Source organism: Salmo trutta, chromosome 7 (genome assembly GCF_901001165.1).
Source record: "Salmo trutta chromosome 7, fSalTru1.1, whole genome shotgun sequence".
Lineage (NCBI taxonomy): Eukaryota > Metazoa > Chordata > Actinopteri > Salmoniformes > Salmonidae > Salmo > Salmo trutta.
In genome coordinates, this window is record NC_042963.1 from 37428685 (window position 1) to 37447694 (window position 19010).

The 19010-nt window shown below is 42.3% G+C and overlaps 1 protein-coding gene across 2 annotated transcripts; it reads left to right on the forward strand.

Moving 5' to 3' along the window:
- The first annotated feature begins 14914 nt into the window (after positions 1 to 14914).
- LOC115197335 (uncharacterized) lies at positions 14915 to 18582 on the forward strand. 2 transcript variants are annotated; one of them, XM_029758744.1, is made up of 5 exons: positions 14917 to 15225; positions 16115 to 16244; positions 16353 to 16526; positions 16780 to 16950; positions 17521 to 18582. In XM_029758744.1, the coding sequence occupies exons 1-5, from the start codon at positions 14995 to 14997 to the stop codon at positions 18069 to 18071; spliced, it is 1257 nt and encodes a 418-aa protein (XP_029614604.1). In that variant the 5' UTR covers positions 14917 to 14994; the 3' UTR covers positions 18072 to 18582. The 2 variants fall into 2 exon arrangements, with proteins under 2 accessions (XP_029614605.1, XP_029614604.1); XM_029758745.1 differs by lacking the exon at positions 16353 to 16526 and having other exon boundaries at positions 14915 to 15225.
- The last annotated feature ends 428 nt before the right edge of the window (positions 18583 to 19010 follow it).

A 19010-nucleotide genomic window follows, 5' to 3' on the forward strand; every position in this document is an offset into this window, starting at 1 on the left:
GAACTCATATGGCAGGCAATAACCTGAGAAAAATCCAACCAGGAAGTGGGAAATCTGAGGGTTATAGTTTTTCTATCTAATCCCTATCCAAACTACAGTGTCTGTGGGGTCATATTGCACTTCCTAAGGCTTCCACTAGATGTCAACAGTCTTTAGAACCTTGTTTCATGCTTCTACTGTTACTGGGCAGAGAATAAGAGCCCAGTCAATCAGTGGACTGCCTGAGACCAAGGAGTTGTTTACTGCGCGAGCATGCAGGCACGCCACTCCTGCTTTTTCCTCTGTAATGAATATGCTATTGTCCGGTTGGAATATTATCGAATATTTATGTTAAAAAGACCCTAAGGATTGATTGTAAACATCGTTTGACATGTTTCTGCGGACGGTAATGGAACATTTTGACTTTTCGTCTCTCGCGCATTTTGCCTTTGGATAGTGATCTGAACGCGCGAACAAAAGGAGGTATTTGGACATAAATATGGAGTTTATCGAACAAAAATACAATTTCTTGTGGAAGTGGGAGAACTGGGAGTGCATTCCGATGAAGATCAGCAAAGGTACAGTGGGGAAAAAAGTATTTGATCCCCTGCTGATTTTGTACGTTTGCCCACTTACAAAGAAATTATCAGTCTATAATTTTAATGTTAGGTTTATTTGAACAGTGAGAGACAGAATAACAACAACAAAAATCCAGAAAAACGCATGTCAAAAATGTTATAAAATGATTTGCATTTTAATGAGGGAAATAAGTATTTGACCCCTCTGCAAAACATGATTTAGTACTTGGTGGCAAAACCCTTGTTGGCAATCACAGAGGTCAGACGTTTCTTGTAGTTGGCCACCAGGTTTGCACACATCTCAGGAGGGATTTTTTCCCACTCCTCTTTGCAGATCTTCTCCAAGTCATTAAGGTTTCGAGGCTGACGTTTGGCAACTCGAACCTTCAGCTCCCTCCACAGATTTTCTATGGGATTAAGGTCTGGAGACTGGCTAGGCCACTCCAGGACCTTAATGTGCTTCTTCTTGAGCCACTCCTTTGTTGCCTTGGCCGTGTGTTTTGGGTCATTGTCATGCTGGAATACCCATCCACGACCCATTTTCAATGCCCTGGCTGAGGGAAGGAGGATCTCACCCAAGATTTGACGGTACATGGCTCCGTCCATCGTCCCTTTGATGCGGTGAAGTTGTCCTGTCCACTTAGCAGAAAAACAACCCCCAAAGCATAATGTTTCCACCTCCATGTCGGACGGTGGAGATGGTGTTCTTGGGGTCATAGGCAGCATTCGTCCTCCTCCAAACACGGCGAGTTGAGTTGATGCCAAAGAGCTCCATTTTGGTCTCATCTGACCACAACACTTTCACCCAGTTGTCCTCTGAATCATTCAGATGTTCATTGGCAAACTTCAGATGGGCATGTATATGTATTCTTGAGCAGGGGGACCTTGCGGGCGCTGCAGGATTTCAGTCCTTCACAGCGTAGTGTGTTACCAATTGTTTTCTTGGTGACTATGGTCCCAGCTGCCTTGAGATCATTGATGAGATCCTCCCGTGTAGTTCTGGGCTGATTCCTCACCGTTCTCATGATCACTGCAACCCCACGAGGTGAGATCTTGCATGGAGCCCCAGGCCGAGGGAGATTGACAGTTCTTTTGTGTTTCTTCCATTTGCGAATAATCGCACCAAATGTTGTCACCTTCTCACCAAGCTGCTTGGCGATGGTCTTGTAGCCCATTCCAGCCTTGTGTAGGTCTACAATCTTGTCCCTGACATCCTTGGAGAGCTCTTTGGTCTTGGCCATGGTGGAGAGTTTGGAATCTGATTGATTGAGGTAACAATTTTTTACAGGTAACAAGCTGCGATTAGGAGCGCTCCCTTTAAGAGTGTGCATCTAATCTCAGCTCGTTACCTGTATAAAAGACACCTGGGAGCCAGAAATCTTTCTGATTGAGAGGGGGTCAAATACTTATTTCCCTCATTAAAATGCAAATCAATTTATAAATCTTTGAAATACATCCACAGGTACACCTCCAATTGACTCAAATTATGTAAATTAGCCTATCAGAAGCTTCTAAAGCCATGAAATAACTTTCTTGAATTTTCCAAGCTGTTTAAAGGCACAGTCAACTTAGTGTATGTAAACTTCTGATCCACTGGAATTATGATACAGTGAACTATAAGTGAAATAATCTGTCTGTAAACAATTGTTGGAAAAAGTAGATGTCCTAACCGACTGCCAAAACTATAGTTTGTTAACAAGAAATTTGTGGAGTGGTTGAAAAACGAGTTAATGACTCCAACCTAAGTGTATATAAACTTTCGACTTCAACTGTAAGAGTACAGGAGTTCCGGGAGGTGGGCTTGTTGCCTTTGTAGTCCAGTGGACCAACTTAAACTTAATCATATGTTCGACATCTTAAATGATTGTGCCCCAGGGTATATGAAAAACCACATTGATATTGTCTACTACCATCCCAGTTACAATACCAGAGGTAGTGTTATGTCTTGTAAAATCCCAAGGATAAACAGTACCGCGTGGAGCATGTTTTTTTATACAGTTATTTGTCTGTGGAATAGTTTCCCCTTGGAAAAATTTGAAATCGCTTTAAAAAGCAGGCAAATGTTTTCTTTTGGACAAGGTTGTCTAAGAGGCACCATTCCAGTGCCGCTTGTGCCCCCTAGTGCTGGTCAGGTGTATTTATTTGAGTGATTGCTGTCGTGCAATCAATAGATTGTTTTTTAAGGTCGAAATGTGAAATTAATATGGTCGATTTTTAAGGTTAGGGAAAAGTGCAGTGAATAGTGCCACTTTCTAGGATGTCAATGTAAATATATGTATTTATGGTTCTTTGTAATTTTGACTTTCCTTTTAATCATTATATGTGTTATTGATTTTTACCATTGAGGACCACTTTGGAAACAACCGTTTAAATTCATATCCTTTGAAGTTATATTGTCGTGATTCACATTGTACATTTTGTTGTATATGTCTGTTACCCAAATAAATTGAATTGAATTAAATAAAGTGACAACTGTGCGTCTGTATTTGGAGGAAAACATTTTGGTTTGGTTAATATGTCATAGCTCCTGCCTGGGCCAATCAACATTTAATGTAATGTTCAGAATCATTGTTCGGCAGCGAGAGCAGCGTGCTAGACAAATCACAAAATATCCACACAAATACACATCAGCCTGGGTAAGTTTGGTTTTCAATTTAAAATCCAGAAAAATCTATTAAACTGAGCAAAATGGGAAGCGCACTTCAATCGGCACCCAAGGAGTTCATTCATGTCCACTTGGCGGGAGCATATGCCACACAGACAAAGAGGTATAATTGTTCCAGGCTCTTACGCAAGCAGAGGCAAGTCAGCTCTCCACATGAGTTCCAGCCAGCTCATTCCAGCTCACTTTCATTGACTTTAAAATGCTCAGATTGATTCAGCCTTTACGCTATCAACATTCAATATGTGACATAGAATCGTGGCATTTGCAATAAAAATAGATCTTCCATGAAGACATGGTAGGTCATGAGTTGTGGCATCTGTCAGGCCACAAAATTATTCAGCCCCTCTGCATTTTATTCAGCGTTTGATACCACAGAGGCCAGAGGAAACTGTGATTCAGTCAAAACCATTACTCTTAACCTAATTATAAAGAAGACCTATTGTAGAACCACTCTATAATTCAATGACCCCTGAAGATAAGGCTAGGTAAACATATTGCACTCAGCAAACAGCATAATGGGAAATTAGGGTGACATCTGCACACTTCAATCAACGATCGGGAGAAAATCTCACAGAAAAACATGTCAATTAATACTTGAGAAGATACACAACAACAACAAACTAGCAGCCATACCACCTTGCATCCCACTGCTGTTGGGATGAGTTAGGATTGGTCAGTCCTTGGATGAGAGATCAGATTCTGGATGTGGTGTTAGAGAGGGCCAGTAGAGGGTGACTCTTTCCTCTGGTGTCTTATTGTGGGGTTTATTTTTCCAGACACTTCTGTATGACAGTCTTTAAGTTCACAAAAACAAGGCACCATTTCATGCTACATCTGTTTGTTTTATGGGCTGTGGCTGTGATGAATAGCATATGCTGGTGTCCAGTGACAGGTTATGGGTCTGGTTAAGTGAAAGGAGGGCCCCAGGCCAATCAGTATTGATTGAGATGGGGGACGGTTACTGTGAGATTAAGCAGTTTCTACTTACCCAGAGTCAGATGAACTTGTGGATACCATTTTTATGGCTCTGCGTGCAGTATAAAGGAAGTTAGAGGTAGTTTGGCAAGCCAATGCTAACAAGTGTTACCCAAGATTAGCTGTACCTGTAGACTTCCAGTCATTGGCTAGCAAAACTACCTCTAACTTCCTTCATACTGCATGACTTAAAACCTGAAATATTACATTTACATAAGTATTCAGAACCTTTACTCAGTACTTTGTTAAAGCACGTTTGTCATCGATTACAGCCTCAAGTTTTCTTGGGTATGACGCTACAAGCTTGGCACACCTGTATTTGGGGAGTTTCTCCCATTCTTCTCAGTAGAAGCGTCACTGTGCAGCTATTTTCAGGTCTCTCCAGAGATGTTAGATCGTGTTCATGTCTGGGCTCTGGCTCATGTTGTTGTCCTGTTGGAAAGGGAACCTTGGCTCCGGTCTGAGGTCCTGAACGCACTGGAGCAGGTTTTCATCAAGGATCTCTCTGTACTTTGCTCCATTCATCTTTCCCTCGATCCTGACTAGTCTCCCAGTCCCTGCAGCTGAAAAACATCCATATGCTTCACCATAGGGATGGTGCCAGGTTTCCTCCAGACGTGACGCTTGGCATTCAGGCCAAAGAGGTCAATCTTGGTTTCATCAGACCAGAGAAACTTGTTTCTCATTGTCTGAGAGTTCTTTAGGTGCCTTCTGGCAAACTCCAAGCGGGCTGTCATGTGCCTTTTACTGAGGAGTGGCTTCCGTCTGGCCACTCTACCATAAAGGCCTGATTGGTGGGGTGCTGCAGAGATTGTTGCCCTTCTGGAAGGTTCTCCCATCTCCACAGAGGAACTCGAGCTCTGTCAGAGTGACCCTCTGGTTTTTGGTCACCTCCCAGACCAAGGCTCTGCTACCCCGTTTGCTCAGTTTGGCCGGGCGGCCAGCTCTAGAAAGAATCTTGGTGGTTCCAAACTTCTTCATTTAAGAATGATGGAGGCCACTGTGTTCTTGGGGACCTTCAATGCTGCAGATATTTTTTGATACCCTTCCACAGATCTGTGTCTCGACACAATCCTGTCTCGGAGCTCTATCGGACAAATCATTTCAACCTCATGGCTTGGTTTGTTACGCACTGACCTGAGAGAGACGGTTTATTTCTCTATTTTGTTAGGTCAGGGTGTGGGGTGGGCATTCTATGTTTTGTATTTCTTTGTGTTGGGCCGAGTATGGTTCCTAATCAGAGGCAGCTGTCTATTGTTGTCTCTGATCAGGAATCATACTTAGGCAGCCTTGTCCCACCTGTGTTTTGTGGGTTATTATTTTCTGTTTTGTATTCGTTACCTGACGGAACTGTTTGGCTTTTCGGTTTGTTTCTTTGTTCTAGTGTTTTCATTGTTTAATAAATATAATGAACACTTACCACGCTGCGCTTTGGTCCCCTCTCTATGACAGCCGTAACATGGTTTGCTCTGACATGCACTGTCAACTGTTGGACCTTATATAGACAGGTGTGTGCCTTTCCAAATCATGTCCAATCAATTGAATTTACCACAGGTGGACCACTCATGTTGTAGAAACATCTCAAGGATAATCAATGGAAACAGGATGCACCTGAGCTCAATTTAGAGACTCATAGCAAAGGGTCTGAATAAATAAGGTATTTCTGTTTTGTATTTTTAATACATTTGCTAAAATTACTAAAAACCTGTTTTTGCTTTGTCATTATGGAGTATTGTGTGTAGATTTATGAGGATTTTATTTTATTTAATCAATTTTAGAAAAAGTCTGTAACATAACAAAATCTGGAAAAAGTCAAGGGGTCTGAATACTTTCTGAATGCACTGTATGTGTTTGTAGCCTATTTCTCATCATTAGATAGGGCAGATTACCAACTTGAATCACAAGTATGTCACTCAAACTTTCACTTAAATCTTGCATTGATATTCACAGTTTTTACCCAAAATATGAGTTTATTTAAATCAGGGTTCGGCATCATGTACTCTCGTCTTAAGCAAAAGCATCAGAGATGAAAGCCAAATCTTATTTGCCAGTTCCATGTGCCAGGGGCACAGTAAAAATGGCTTTTGCACTTTCAGTGCTGTAAAACCTGCTATAAATAACCATCCAGAGAGGGGTGAGTAAAGGGGTTTAAAATCATCCCCTTGTTCCTCTGCCACTTTCCGCCTGGCTATGAGGCACGATTTGGTTCCCCACGATCGGCTTAGCTCTGCCCTCATAGCCCGTCTTCAAAACTCACTGAGCTCACATCCCATCACCGCATCTATCCCTCCACCCCTTTCTCTAACAAACCCACAACCCTGAGACAGCTTCCCTCTTCAATCCCTTATGCGAAGAAACAACTATTTAAAAGGAGCAAGACTACCAGGGAAATCTCATAGAGATTAGTTTACCTATTCAGAATTAGTCATGTATTCCTAGTAGTGATAGAGGAGAACCTACGTCACTACCAGACGAGAGGACTGAAAAAACACAGACTGATGCAATCCATCTCAATTCACCCCCAGAGACAGAAATAGCAATTCACCTCCGTAACAACAAAATCAATCATATTGACTTCCTCCATTGATCAAAGGGAAAGTTCACAGACCAATGTGTTCATGAACAAGACAGGGTCTCTTATCAGTTAGCACACTCATTCAGTGTTTCGCTTCTAATTGCTTTTTGGTATTGCTTTAATTTAGCATTTAGTTTGCTATAGAGTTTTCTACAAAGTTGACCTCACCTCACCCATCCTAATAAAATTATTGACGTGTCTCAAGAACACTTGTCTGTTCCACTGCATGTTGAACATCATTCTTTGGCAGTTTGAAAATAGCAGCGACATGTGATGTTCTAGGCCCAGAGGAGGCTCTCTGACAGGATCTGTCACTGTAATTGAGAGGTTTGTTTAATTGTGCCAGATGAAAACTCACTAACAAGAAAAACACACAATTAAACATGTTATAATTGTCAGTGGAACTTGTAAACTGTCAGGTCACATCAATGTTCATCTAAACTTACTCTGTTAAATTGAGATGAGTGAGATGATGACTCAGGTCAAAGGCCACACAGTCCTCAGAAGGCCCAGGGGGACATTTTGTTTTGTCTTTCTTCCCCAGACAGGCCTATCTACATGGCTGAAACTGTCACGTCTCTTTATCCACTTGTCCATATTGGCTGTTTATTATACACAAGAGGTGCTTTTTATGTCTAAAATATTTCCCCAGACAACACAGAGAAGACGCCGGGCACAGAACAGGCTCCTGGTGTTCCCACGGCCTGAAATTTAAAGTCCATGTCACTCGCAGCTCTTCACGGTGTCTGCACTATCCCTCATCCTGACAAGCAGCTCAAGGCCAAAGGCAGGGGCCTCCAAAGAAACAGTTAACACAGCCACCCGAGGGAAAGATCAGTTATTTTATGTGTCATTCATTGCAGTTTTAGTGGAACATTATGTGGAAAGTACACTGAACAAAAACATAAACACAACATGCAACAATCTCAAAGATTTTACTGAGTTACAGTTCATATAAGGAAATCAGTCCTTGAAATTGAAATGAATTGAAATAAATTCATTAGGCCCTAATCTATCAATTTCACATGACTGGGAATACAGATATGCTTCTGTTGGTCACAGATACCTTAAAAAAAAGGTAGGGGCGTGGATCAGAAAACCAGTCAGTATCTGGCGTGACCACCATTTGCCTCATGCAGCGCGACACATCTCCTTCGCATAGAGTTGATCAGGCTGTTGATTGTGGCTTGTGGAATGTTGTCCCACTCCTCTTCAATGGCTGTGTGAAGTTGCTGGATATTGGCGGGAACTGGAACACGCTGTCGACCACATCGTCAATCCAGAGCATCCCAAAAATGTTCAGTGGGTGATGTGTCTGGTGAGTATGCAGGCCATGGAAGAACTGGGACATTTTCAGCTTCCAGGAATTGTGTGAAGATCCTTGCGACATGGGGCCGTGCATTATCATGCTGAAACATGAGGTGATGGCGGCGGATGAATGGCACGACAATGGGCCTCAGGATCTCGTCACGGTATCTCTGTGCATTCAAATTGCCATTGATAAAATGCAATTGTGTTTGTTATCCGTAGCTTATGCCTGCCCATACCATAACCCCATAACCATGGGGCACTCTGTTCGCAAAATTGACATCAGCAAACTGCTCGCCCACACGACGCCATACACGCTGTCTGCCATCTTCCCGGTACAGTTGAAACCGGGATTCATTCATGAAGAGCACACTTCTCCAGCGTACCAGTGGCCATTGAAGGTGAGCATTTGCCCACTGAAGTGTTACAACGCCGAACTGCAGTCAGGTCAAGTCCCTGGTGAGGATGGCGAGCACGCAGATGAGCTTCCCTGAGACGGTTTCTGATAGTTTGTACATAAATTCTTCAGTTGTGCAAACCCACAATTTCATCAGCTGTACAGGTGGCTTATCTCAGACGATCCCACAGGTAAAGAAGCTGGATGTGGAGGTCCTGGGCTGACGTGATTACACATGTTCTGTGGTTGTGAGGCTGGTTGGATGTACTGCCAAATTCTCTAAAACGACATTGGAGGCGGCTTATGGTAGAGAAATGTACATTCAATTCTATGGCAACAGCTCTGGTGGACATTCTTGCAGTCAGCATGCCAATTGCACGTTCCCTCAAAACTTGAGACATCTGTGGCATTGTGTTGTGTGACAAAACTGCATATTTTAGAGTGGCCTTTTATTGTCCCCAGCACAACGTGCACCTGTGTAATGATCATGCTGTTACATCAGCTTCTTGATATGCCACACCTGTCAGGTGGATGGATTATCTTGGCAAAGGAGAAATGCTCACTAACATGGATGTAAACTCATTTGTGGACAAACTCTGGGAGAAATAAGCTTTTTATGCGTATGGAACCATCCATGATATCACAATTATAGTTTTAGGCTTTACAGTGTTTGTTTACATTTACTTTGTTTACAAACATTGGAGTAAAACAAGCTTATATTTTAGGTTCTGACGGGGAACGACAGTTGAACTAAGCTCATGAGGTATTTATATGTTTTATTCTTCAAGACTCAATGTGTACATCTAATTAAGTCCAAAAATTGATGTAGCAACTGCTGATTGCCCCTAGATGAACCACCTTGTTGAGAATTCTCCTTCTCTCCAAAGTTGTCAAAGTTTTATCTGATATCCCAGTTCTTTCTCAGTTGAGGGTCAGGCCAGCAGTTTGATGTTCCTTCCGGTCAAGCAGAACTGTAAAGTAGTCTGAATGGAGACCAAATAAAATCTCTCTCTGCTGTGCTTTCATCAAATCGTCGTTCTTCTTTCCACCAGTGTGTGCATAGCCCTTTGAAGCTAATTCCCAGTTGAAACTGCTTTCTCTGAGTGGGAGACTTGCCTCATTATTTCCTCACTGATTCATTAGCTTCTGCTTGATCTTACAGATATTTTTTAATCTTTGACTTTCTGAGTACCCTTTCGTTATGCAGAACCCTCACACCACGCCCTCTACACCCACACGCTCACTCTCATATCCTGCACGTGTAGCCCCATGGGAAGTTTTGTTCCACGTGCTGAGCTGCACTAATGCCAATATTGATTTTGCGAGGGCATGAGATTTAAACCATGATGTCCCGTTTGATATTTACATATATATTTACATATATTCCTCCAAGTGGGTGAAAATATCATACAACGGTACACAAAGACAGAGTTTGTCTTTGCATTATGTGTTTGCAATGGTTATTAGGAAAAAAGGAATGGGGCATCTGAACAAACATTTAATTACCTAGTAGTAGATTTCAATCTATGAGTTCCAGCATGGTTACTCATCATGTAAGGCTGACTCGTTGCATGATGTAACATATCTCTCGCACATGAATAACTTTTTAAAAGATCCAGCACATGACTTTAGGACTAAAATATATACATCTCACCACTCACCTAGCTCTCCTCTCTCCAGTCATGCATTAGTCACGTTAGTCAAATTTGCTTTGCTCACTGTCTGGACAGAGCAAGCGTTCTGTCTCATGCAGAGCCGGTCCTGGCTGTTCTGCGCCCTAGGCAAGACAAAAAAAAATGATGCCCCTGCTAATATAGAAAAGTCCCAGTAAGCAAAATGATGTTGGAAAGATGTCTAAAATACGTTTTATAGATGTTGAAGTTAGGTTAAATTTAGGTTTTGAATGAAAGGTGAAAAGACATCCTTTCCGGACATTGAAATCAGGTTAATTTTCGGTTCTGAATGAGCATTTTTAGACATATAAGTTTGGGCCAAATCAAGGCTGGTCCAGACCGGACAAAATATGAACCAAACATAGACATCTATGATTAGTTCAGATTTGGTCCAGACCTGACCAAAAACCAATGTCCGTGGACGTCCAGTCCGGACAGGACCAAAAAGAGACGTCCAAAAGCCATCAGCGTCGGTCCGTGCTTACTGAGATGTAGCCTACAGTGTCAGCTGAAATGTAATTTTAGGAATGCCCATTTTTGTGGTATGCCTACCATTTGTAAAACACCAAAAAAAGACGGACGGTCAGGACAGGACCAAAGAAAGACGTCCAAAAGACGTCGGTGTCGGTCCGTGCTTACTGGGGTGTAGCCTACCATGTAGGCTGCAATGGAATCTTATGAATGCCCATCCATATGGTAAGTCCACCATTTGTAAAACAGGCCGTTGCATTGGCTTTATTAGTCCTCATTCCTGTGACTAATTAAATGCCTATTTAACCTCTGCATATCAGCTATCCAACTTTATCAGAAGGAGTTATCCTGAGCCTATTTGCAATGTGTTTACACAGTGTGAAATGCAGAAGTATTTTCTTTTTCGCTATGATCAACTTGTCAAAAATTGACGGACGCAAACTAGCCAATGGGATGAAACTCATAGACAGCCGTTGTGAGTAGCCTGATTGTCCATTCCATATTGTTCCATTTACTTTGACCTGTACTGTTTTTAGGATATGTTGTTTGTTAACATGTCAGCGCATTTCTTTTTTGATTGGGCGCAATTTAGGTTAGGTAATTTGATTGGAGAAACGAGCATGATGTAGAAAGTTTCTGTCTCATTACATTGTCACACATTTTATCTCCAGCCTGTATGCTACAGAAAATACCACATACAAAAAATACCACATACTCTTTCAACCATATGCTATATCTGCTACATGATTTATGTTAGATAATTATTTTTACGGAATGTTGGTGGAGTGCTGCGGTGATGCATCTCTCCAACAGCACACTGGAGAGGCGCCCTGGGAATGGACAAGATAAATAAGGGCAAATTTGACAAAGTGGGCACTGCTTATTACAGGGCAGCATCGGCGCACACATAAAAAGCCCATATGCCACTGGCTGAGAGAAAATGTCATTATTTTGGGGCAGAATTATGCGATGTTTTATGTGTTGTTGGAGGTGCATCTTGGTCAGTTTAGATCAGAAAACGCTGCCCTTGTCAATCTGTCGCCATAGGCGGCCGCTTAACCCTGCCTAATGAGCGGGCCGGCCCTGGGCTTAATGCTGAAGCACATCTCCCCCTTCAGATGCAGCATTACTTTCCAGATTACATAGTCCTGACAGCACCAGATATGAAAAGTATTTCATCACTTTTCACAGTCAGAGGTCTTGGTATCAGGCATTAACATAGCACTCTGCATTGGTTGAATTCATCCTGCTAAGTAGCGGTGCAGGTCATTAAGGTCAAATAGTAAAGTTTGGGACCAGTTGCCAGGTTTTTAGCTACTTACATGGGATGGCTCACTGATAGTATGACAGGGCGACTTAAGAGGCTAAAGGACTCGAGAGTTCTGGAGATGAAGGAATATTAAAATGATTTATTTGCCTGGTGCTTCAAACCAGTGCATTCGGAAAGTATTCAGACCCCTTTACTTTTTCCAGATTTTGTCACGCTACAGCCTTATTCTAAAATTGATTAAATAAATAAAAAACTCATCAATCTACACACAATACCACATAATGACAAAGCAAAAACAGGTTTTTAGAAATGTTTGTATTAAAAATAAAAAAACAGAAATACCTTGTTTACATAAGTATTCAGACCCTTTGCTATGAGACTAGAAATTGAGCAAAGGTCCATCCTGTTTACATTGATCATCCTTGAGATGTTTCTACAACTTGATTTACTACACCTGTAGTAAATTCAATTGATTGGACATGATTTGGAACGGCACACACCTGTCTATAAAAGGTTCCACAGTTGACAATGCATGTCAGAGCAAAAACCAAGCCATGAGGTCGAAGGAATTGTTCATAGTGCTTTGAGACAGGATTGTGTTGAGGCACAGATCTGTGGAAGGGTAGAAAATAATGTCTGCGGCATTGAAGGTACTCAAGAGCACAGTGGCCTCCATTATTCTTAGTAAACGGAAGAAGTTTGGAACCACCAAGACTCTTCCTAGAACTGGCCGCACGGACAAATTGAGCAATCAGGGGAGAAGGGCTTTGGTCAGGGAGATGACCAAGAACCCGAGGGCCACTCTGACAGAGCTCCAGAGTTCCTCTGTGGAGATGGGAGAACCTTCCAGAAGGGCAACAATCTCTGCAGCACTCCAACAATCAGGCCATTATGATAGAGTGGCCAGATGGAAGACACTTCTCAGTAAAAGGCTCATGACAGCCTGCTTGGAGTTTGTCAAAAGGCACCTAAAGAACTCTCAGACCATGAGAAACAAGTTTCTCTGGTCTGATGAAACCAAGATTGAACTCTTTGGCCTGAATGCCAAGCGTCACGTCTGGAGGAAATCTGGCACCATCCCTACGGTGAAGCATGGGGTTGTTTTTCAGCGGCAGGGACTGGGAGACTAGTCAGGATCAAGGGAAAGATGAATGGAGCAAAGTACATAGAGATCCTTGATGAAAACCTGCTCCAGAGTGTTCAGGACCTCAGACTAGGGCAAAGGTCAGAGACCTGGGCGTGTGGTGCCAGGATAACAACCTCTCCCTCAACGTGATGAAGACAAAGGAGATGATTGTGGACTACAGGAAAAGGAGGGCCGAGGCCGCCCCCATTCTCATCAACGGGGCTGTAGTGGAGCAGGTTGAGGGCTTCAAGTTCCTTGGTGTCCACATCACCAACAAACTATCATGGTCCAAACACACCAAGACAGTCGTGAAGAGGGCACAACAAAGCCTATTCCCCCTCAGGAGACTGAAAAGATTTGGCATGGGTCCTCAGATCCTCAAAAAGTTCTACAGCTGCACCATCGAGAACATCCTGACTGGTTGCATCACTGCCTGGTATGGCAACTGCTCGGCCTCAACCGCAAGGCACTACACAGGGTAGTGCGTATGGCCCAGTACATCACTGGGGCCAAGCTTCCTGCCATCCAGGAACTCTATACCAGGCGGTGTCAGAGGAAGGCCCTGAAAATTGTCAAAGACTCCAGCCACCCTAGTCATAGACTGTTCTCTCAGCTACCGCATGGCAAGCGGTACCAGAGTGCCAAGTCTAGGTCCAAAAGGCTTATTAACAGCTTCTACCCCCAAGCCATAAGACTCCTGAACAGCTATTCAAATGGCTACCCAGACTATTTGCAGTGAATTTCAAAAACAGATTCAACTACAAAGACCAGAGAGGTTGTACAATGCCTAGCAAAGAAGGGCACCTATTGTTAGATGGGCAAAAACAAAAAAGCAGACATTGAATATCCCTTTGAGTATGGTGAAGTTATTAATTACACTTTGGATGGTGTATCAATACACCCAGTCACTACAAAGATACAGGCATCCTTCCTAACTCAGTTGTCGGAGAGGAAGGAAACCGCTCAGGGATTTCACCATTAGGTCAATGGTGACTTTAAAACAGTGAACGGAGTTTAATGGCTGTGATATGAAAAAACTGAAGATGGATCAACAACATTGTAGTTACTCCACAATACTAACCTAATTGACAGAGTGGAAAGAAGGAAGCCTGTACAGACTAAAAGTATTCCAAAACATGCATCCTGTTTGCAACAAGGCACTTAAGTAATACAACATATTATTGAGTACCACTCTCCATATGTTCAAGCATAGTGGTGGCTGCATCATGTTATGGGTATGCTTGTAATCGTGAAGGACTGGGGAGTTATTCAGGTTAAAAAATAAACGGAATGGAGCTAAGCACAGGCAAAAACTCGATAGGAAACCTTGGTTCAGTCTGCTTTCCACCAGACACTGGGAGATTAATTCACCTTTCAGCAGGGCAACAATGTAAAACACAAGGCCAAATCTACACTGGAGTTGCTTACCAAGAAGACAGTGAATGTTCCTGAGTGGCCGAGTTACAGTTTTGACTTAAATCTTCTTGAAAATCTATGGCAAGACCTGAAAATGGTTGTCTAGCAATGATCAATAACCAATTTGACAGAGCTTGAAGAATTTTGAAAAGAATAATAGGCAAATGTTGCACAATCCAGGTGTGGAAAGCTCTTAGAGACTTACTCAGAAAGACAGCTATAATCGCTGGCAAAGGTGCTTCAAAGTAGGGTGTGAATACTTATGTAAATGAGATATACGGTATATATATTATTTTTTGAAAATGTTTCAAAAAACACGTTTTCACTTTTTCATTATGGAATATGGAATATTGTGTGTAGATGGGTGAGAAAAGAAATATATTTAATCAATTTTGAATTCAGGCTGAAACACAACAAAATGGGCAATAAGCCAAGGGGAATGAATACTTTCTGAAGGCACTGTGTGCGTTGTAGATACCGTTGACAAAGCATTGCTGAGTGTGTTGTTTATCTACAGTGTAGGGCTACATAGGTATTTAACATTTCAAAGGTTACAAGGAAATGGGTCTGGGAAAGCTTTTGTTGCTTATTAATCATTTGTTAACCTTCCTGAACATTCCACTTCCTCCAATTGCAAAAATGAACATGGACACTAGCAAACTACACTGGGGATGTCAAGAATACAATCTTGGAGAGTTTGCTGAAAAATTCAAGGACTCCTTTCCTAAGATCATCAATGTGACGGTGGGCTTTCTTGGACAACAGGAACTGGACAGTGTCAGCTCAAGCACAGTGAGTGGGATTTCTTTCCTTTGATACCTAGTGATATTATCAACTGCCTGAAGCTATTTTAGCACAGTGGTTAGAGGTTCAAATAATTAATGTCTTTTAATACTTTATCTTTCTAAAAATGGACTGTATTGTAATACTGTACTGTAGGTTTGTAAACTTTGAAAAGAAGCCTGTCTTTTATCGACCGAATCAGTATTTTTCAAGTGTTCTGATTTGCAAAGCCTTTTCTTATGAGAGTATATGAAAGAATCTCTCCACTCACTCAGTCATGTATTTTGTAATTGTATTTGTATTTATTATGGTTCCCCATTAGCTGCTGTCTTGGCAGCAGCTACTGTTCCTGGGGTCCGGGAAAATGTAGGCAGTTATACAATTTTAAAAACATTACAATACATTCATTACAAAATTCACAACACACTAAGTGTGTGCCCTCAGGCCCATACTCCACTACCACATATCTACAACACAAAATCCATGTGTACGTGTGTGTATGGTGCGTATGTTATCGTGTGTTTATGCATGTGTCTGTGCCTATGTTTGTGTTGCTTCACGGCCCCCGCTGTTCAATGTGTATTTTTATATTTTTATTTTATTTATCTGATTCTATTTTTTTCATTAGTTACCCTATGTGGAATAGAGTTCCATACAGTCATGGCTCTATGTAGTACTGTGCGCCTCCCATAGTCTGTTCTGGACTTGGGGACTGTGAAGAGACCTCTGGTGGCATGTCTTGTGGGGTATGCATGGGTGTCTGAGCTGTGTGCTAGTCGTTTAAACAGACAGCTTGGTGCTTTCAACATGTCACGTATTATTACCGCTTGAAATTAAGTGCAGTTCTTATGTGGTTCATGTTTATGTTTTTATCACCTCCCACCCCAACTTTCCAAAGCACATCATGGTCCACTCCCTGCTCTGCCAGCAGAGAGCAGTGTTTGAGAGCAAACATGGGAAAGTCCTGTCCCTACCTGTCACCATCTCCACTGTAGGCTTCTACATAATCAGAAATGATAGACGAGAAGGTGAGTCGCACAGTTAAGTGAGGTGACTCTACAACCTCTTTTCAAACACTCTGAGGATGATAGCTTAGTTACCATTGCAAAATGGGTCTTTTTGGCAATCACCCATAGGACCACCAATCAGTCTTCAGGCTATTTTGGAGTCCAACCCACTGCCAGTCATCATCCAACCAATAATGCCACTCGTCCTGCCGTGGCTATCAGGAGGTCATAGGCTGGACACACTGACAATCACACGCACCTATGAGGAGCAGCTCTTAATTGGGTTTCCTTTCAGCAGCAAAGGTATTCATGGATTGCATTATTTGTAAAGAAATCGTATTTATCATTAATTGAAACCTGTTCTGAATGTTACAGTAGGTAATTTGTATGGTGACCTCAAATATGTATGTTTGTCATATAGCCTTTTACCACAAATAGTGAGAACTTTGCATTTGAAAATATGTAACCTTTTCATCTATTCAGTTTAGCATGGAGACCAAGAGAAGGACAGATTTAGTCTCCAATAACTTATTCATTATGTGTTGTTGTTATGCAGGAATCCTCTCCAGACACACTCCTCTGGTGCTGCCCATGTATATGAAGGAGGTGCGTATTGCACTGGCAGAGGGGTTGGAGGGACTCGATCAGGGCCAGTTCGAGGATGCCTGTGCTACATTGGGGGGGCAGATTGATGAACTGGCCCTCAGGAACCTTTTCATCTTTCAAGGTACACCGCAGCACTCTGCATGAAAAAAGTATTGTCACATTACACCTCCCTTTGGTGAGTGACCACATACCTCACCTTAGAACGTTTATAGTGGTTGACAATTTACTAAGTGTGGATCAGCAATAGCATCAGTACACCACACTACAGCAGACCCAGAGGAGTCCCACAGGGATTTGTACTCAGTCCTCTTTAATTTTGTTCTGATTTCCAATATAATGTACAAGGAGACTTTTATGCCTGTTTGGTTTGAGCGTGGCACAGTTGAAAAGGCAGGGATTAAACTGGTTTTCTCAGTTTTAGAGAAATTTAGTTTGCCACATAGTCAACATACACTATCAATGAAGCAATAATTGATGCAGGATGCTGCACGTCTCCTTGCATTTGAGAAATCAGAAATGTAAAATGGAGGGGACCAGGTACAAATCCCTGTGGGACTCCTGTATTGTGCTATCAGAACATACATTTTTGTGACCTCACTATTCCTTTTAGATGTTGTAGCACATAAATATCCTAATTGGCATTCATAGATGTAAATGTTCAAAATAACTAAAACCTAGTCTGCCTCTTCAGATATCACCATTTTGAATAAGCAACAGTTGATTGAAAAGGGTCACGAATACATGGAGGTGAAGCCAATCTACATGAGCCTGAAGAACCAGGGTGATGAAATCAACCTCTACCAGCACCTTGACTATGAGACAACCGAGCCTCCTACTTTACAGAGAAAAGCAGCAAGACCCCCACCTCTACCCCCTAAACCACAATATTTACAAATAGCTAGACACAAACTTCCACCCCTTTCTCCATCATTGGAGAACAATTCCCAGTCCTACTCTGGCGGCTCATGGCACCCACTCTTCTGCTCCTTAGCAGAGGTGCCCTCTAATCTACGGGACCTGAGTGTGGCACAGGTGTGCTCCTGCCTGCGACTGCTCAACTTGGACCAGTACTGCCAGGCCTTCGAGAGGGAGCAGATTGACGGGGATCTGTTGTATACAGTTGAGCCCAGCATGATGAGGGAGACCCTGGGTATGGAGAGCCTGCACGTGGGCAAGCTTCTCCGCTTCCGAGAGGGCTGGAGGCCCTTACTTGGGTCTTCTGGAGCTGAGCAGGTTGGGTAGTAATGGATTACATGTAATGGGGATTATAATCAGATTATTCAAATTTCATTGGCAATCTGGGATCAAAACAACACTAATGCGGTCATAGAAGTGACATTTTGTACTCTTGTGCTGGATGGTAAATTATTTACATATTTTATGTTAGGCTAAGTACCATTTACATTAGTAATGGCTAAAGAGTCATTCAGAATAAAGGCTACTTTTGGAGTAATTCCTGCTGGGAAGCAAACATTCATCCACACAGCATGATTAAAAGCACAGGTTTCAGGCCAATAGCCTTGTCCCGTTGTCACACCACAGGGCCGGTGGAGTCACAGACGTCATTGACATTTTCATTTCCATTGTCAAAATGTAATTGACTTTCAGTCACTTCATTTACCACAACTACAGCAATAAGATACAGAAATAAATACCTATGAGGTCCAAGAAAATAAACATAACATTCCTGACATTTAATCCTAGTAAAAATGCCCTGTCTTAGGTCAGTTAGGATCATCACTTTATTTTAAGAATGTGAAATGTCAGAATAATAGTAGAGAGAATGACTTATTTCCGCTTTTCTTTCTTTCATCACATTCCCAGTGAGTCACAAGTTTACATACATTCAATTAGTATTTGGTAGCATTGCCTTTAAATTGTTTAACTTGGGTCAAACATTTCAGGTTGCCTTCCACAAGCTTCCCACAACAAGTTGGGTGAATTTTGGCCCATTCCTCCTGACAGAGCCGGTGTAACTGGCCTTCCTTGCTCGCATACACTTTTTCAGTTCTGCCCACACATTTTCTATAGGATTGAGGTCAGGGCTTTGTGATGGCCACTCCAATACCTTGACTTTGTTGTCCTTAAGCCATTTTGCCCCAACTTTGGATGTATGCTTGGGGTCATTGTCCATTTGGAAGACCCATTTGCGACCAAGTGTCCCGTCCTGACCAGTGAAAG

What these genes read in the sequence shown, in the direction of transcription:
- LOC115197335 (XM_029758744.1), top strand. Translation starts at nt 14,995, where the DNA reads ATGGGTCTGGGAAAGCTTTTGTTGCTTATTAATCATTTGTTAACCTTC. An exon ending in CAGAAATGATAGACGAGAAG is followed by an intron (nt 16,245 to 16,352) that starts GTGAGTCGCACA and finishes AATCACCCATAG; the next exon opens with GACCACCAATCAGTCTTCAG. An exon ending in GTTTCCTTTCAGCAGCAAAG is followed by an intron (nt 16,527 to 16,779) that starts GTATTCATGGAT and finishes GTTGTTATGCAG; the next exon opens with GAATCCTCTCCAGACACACT.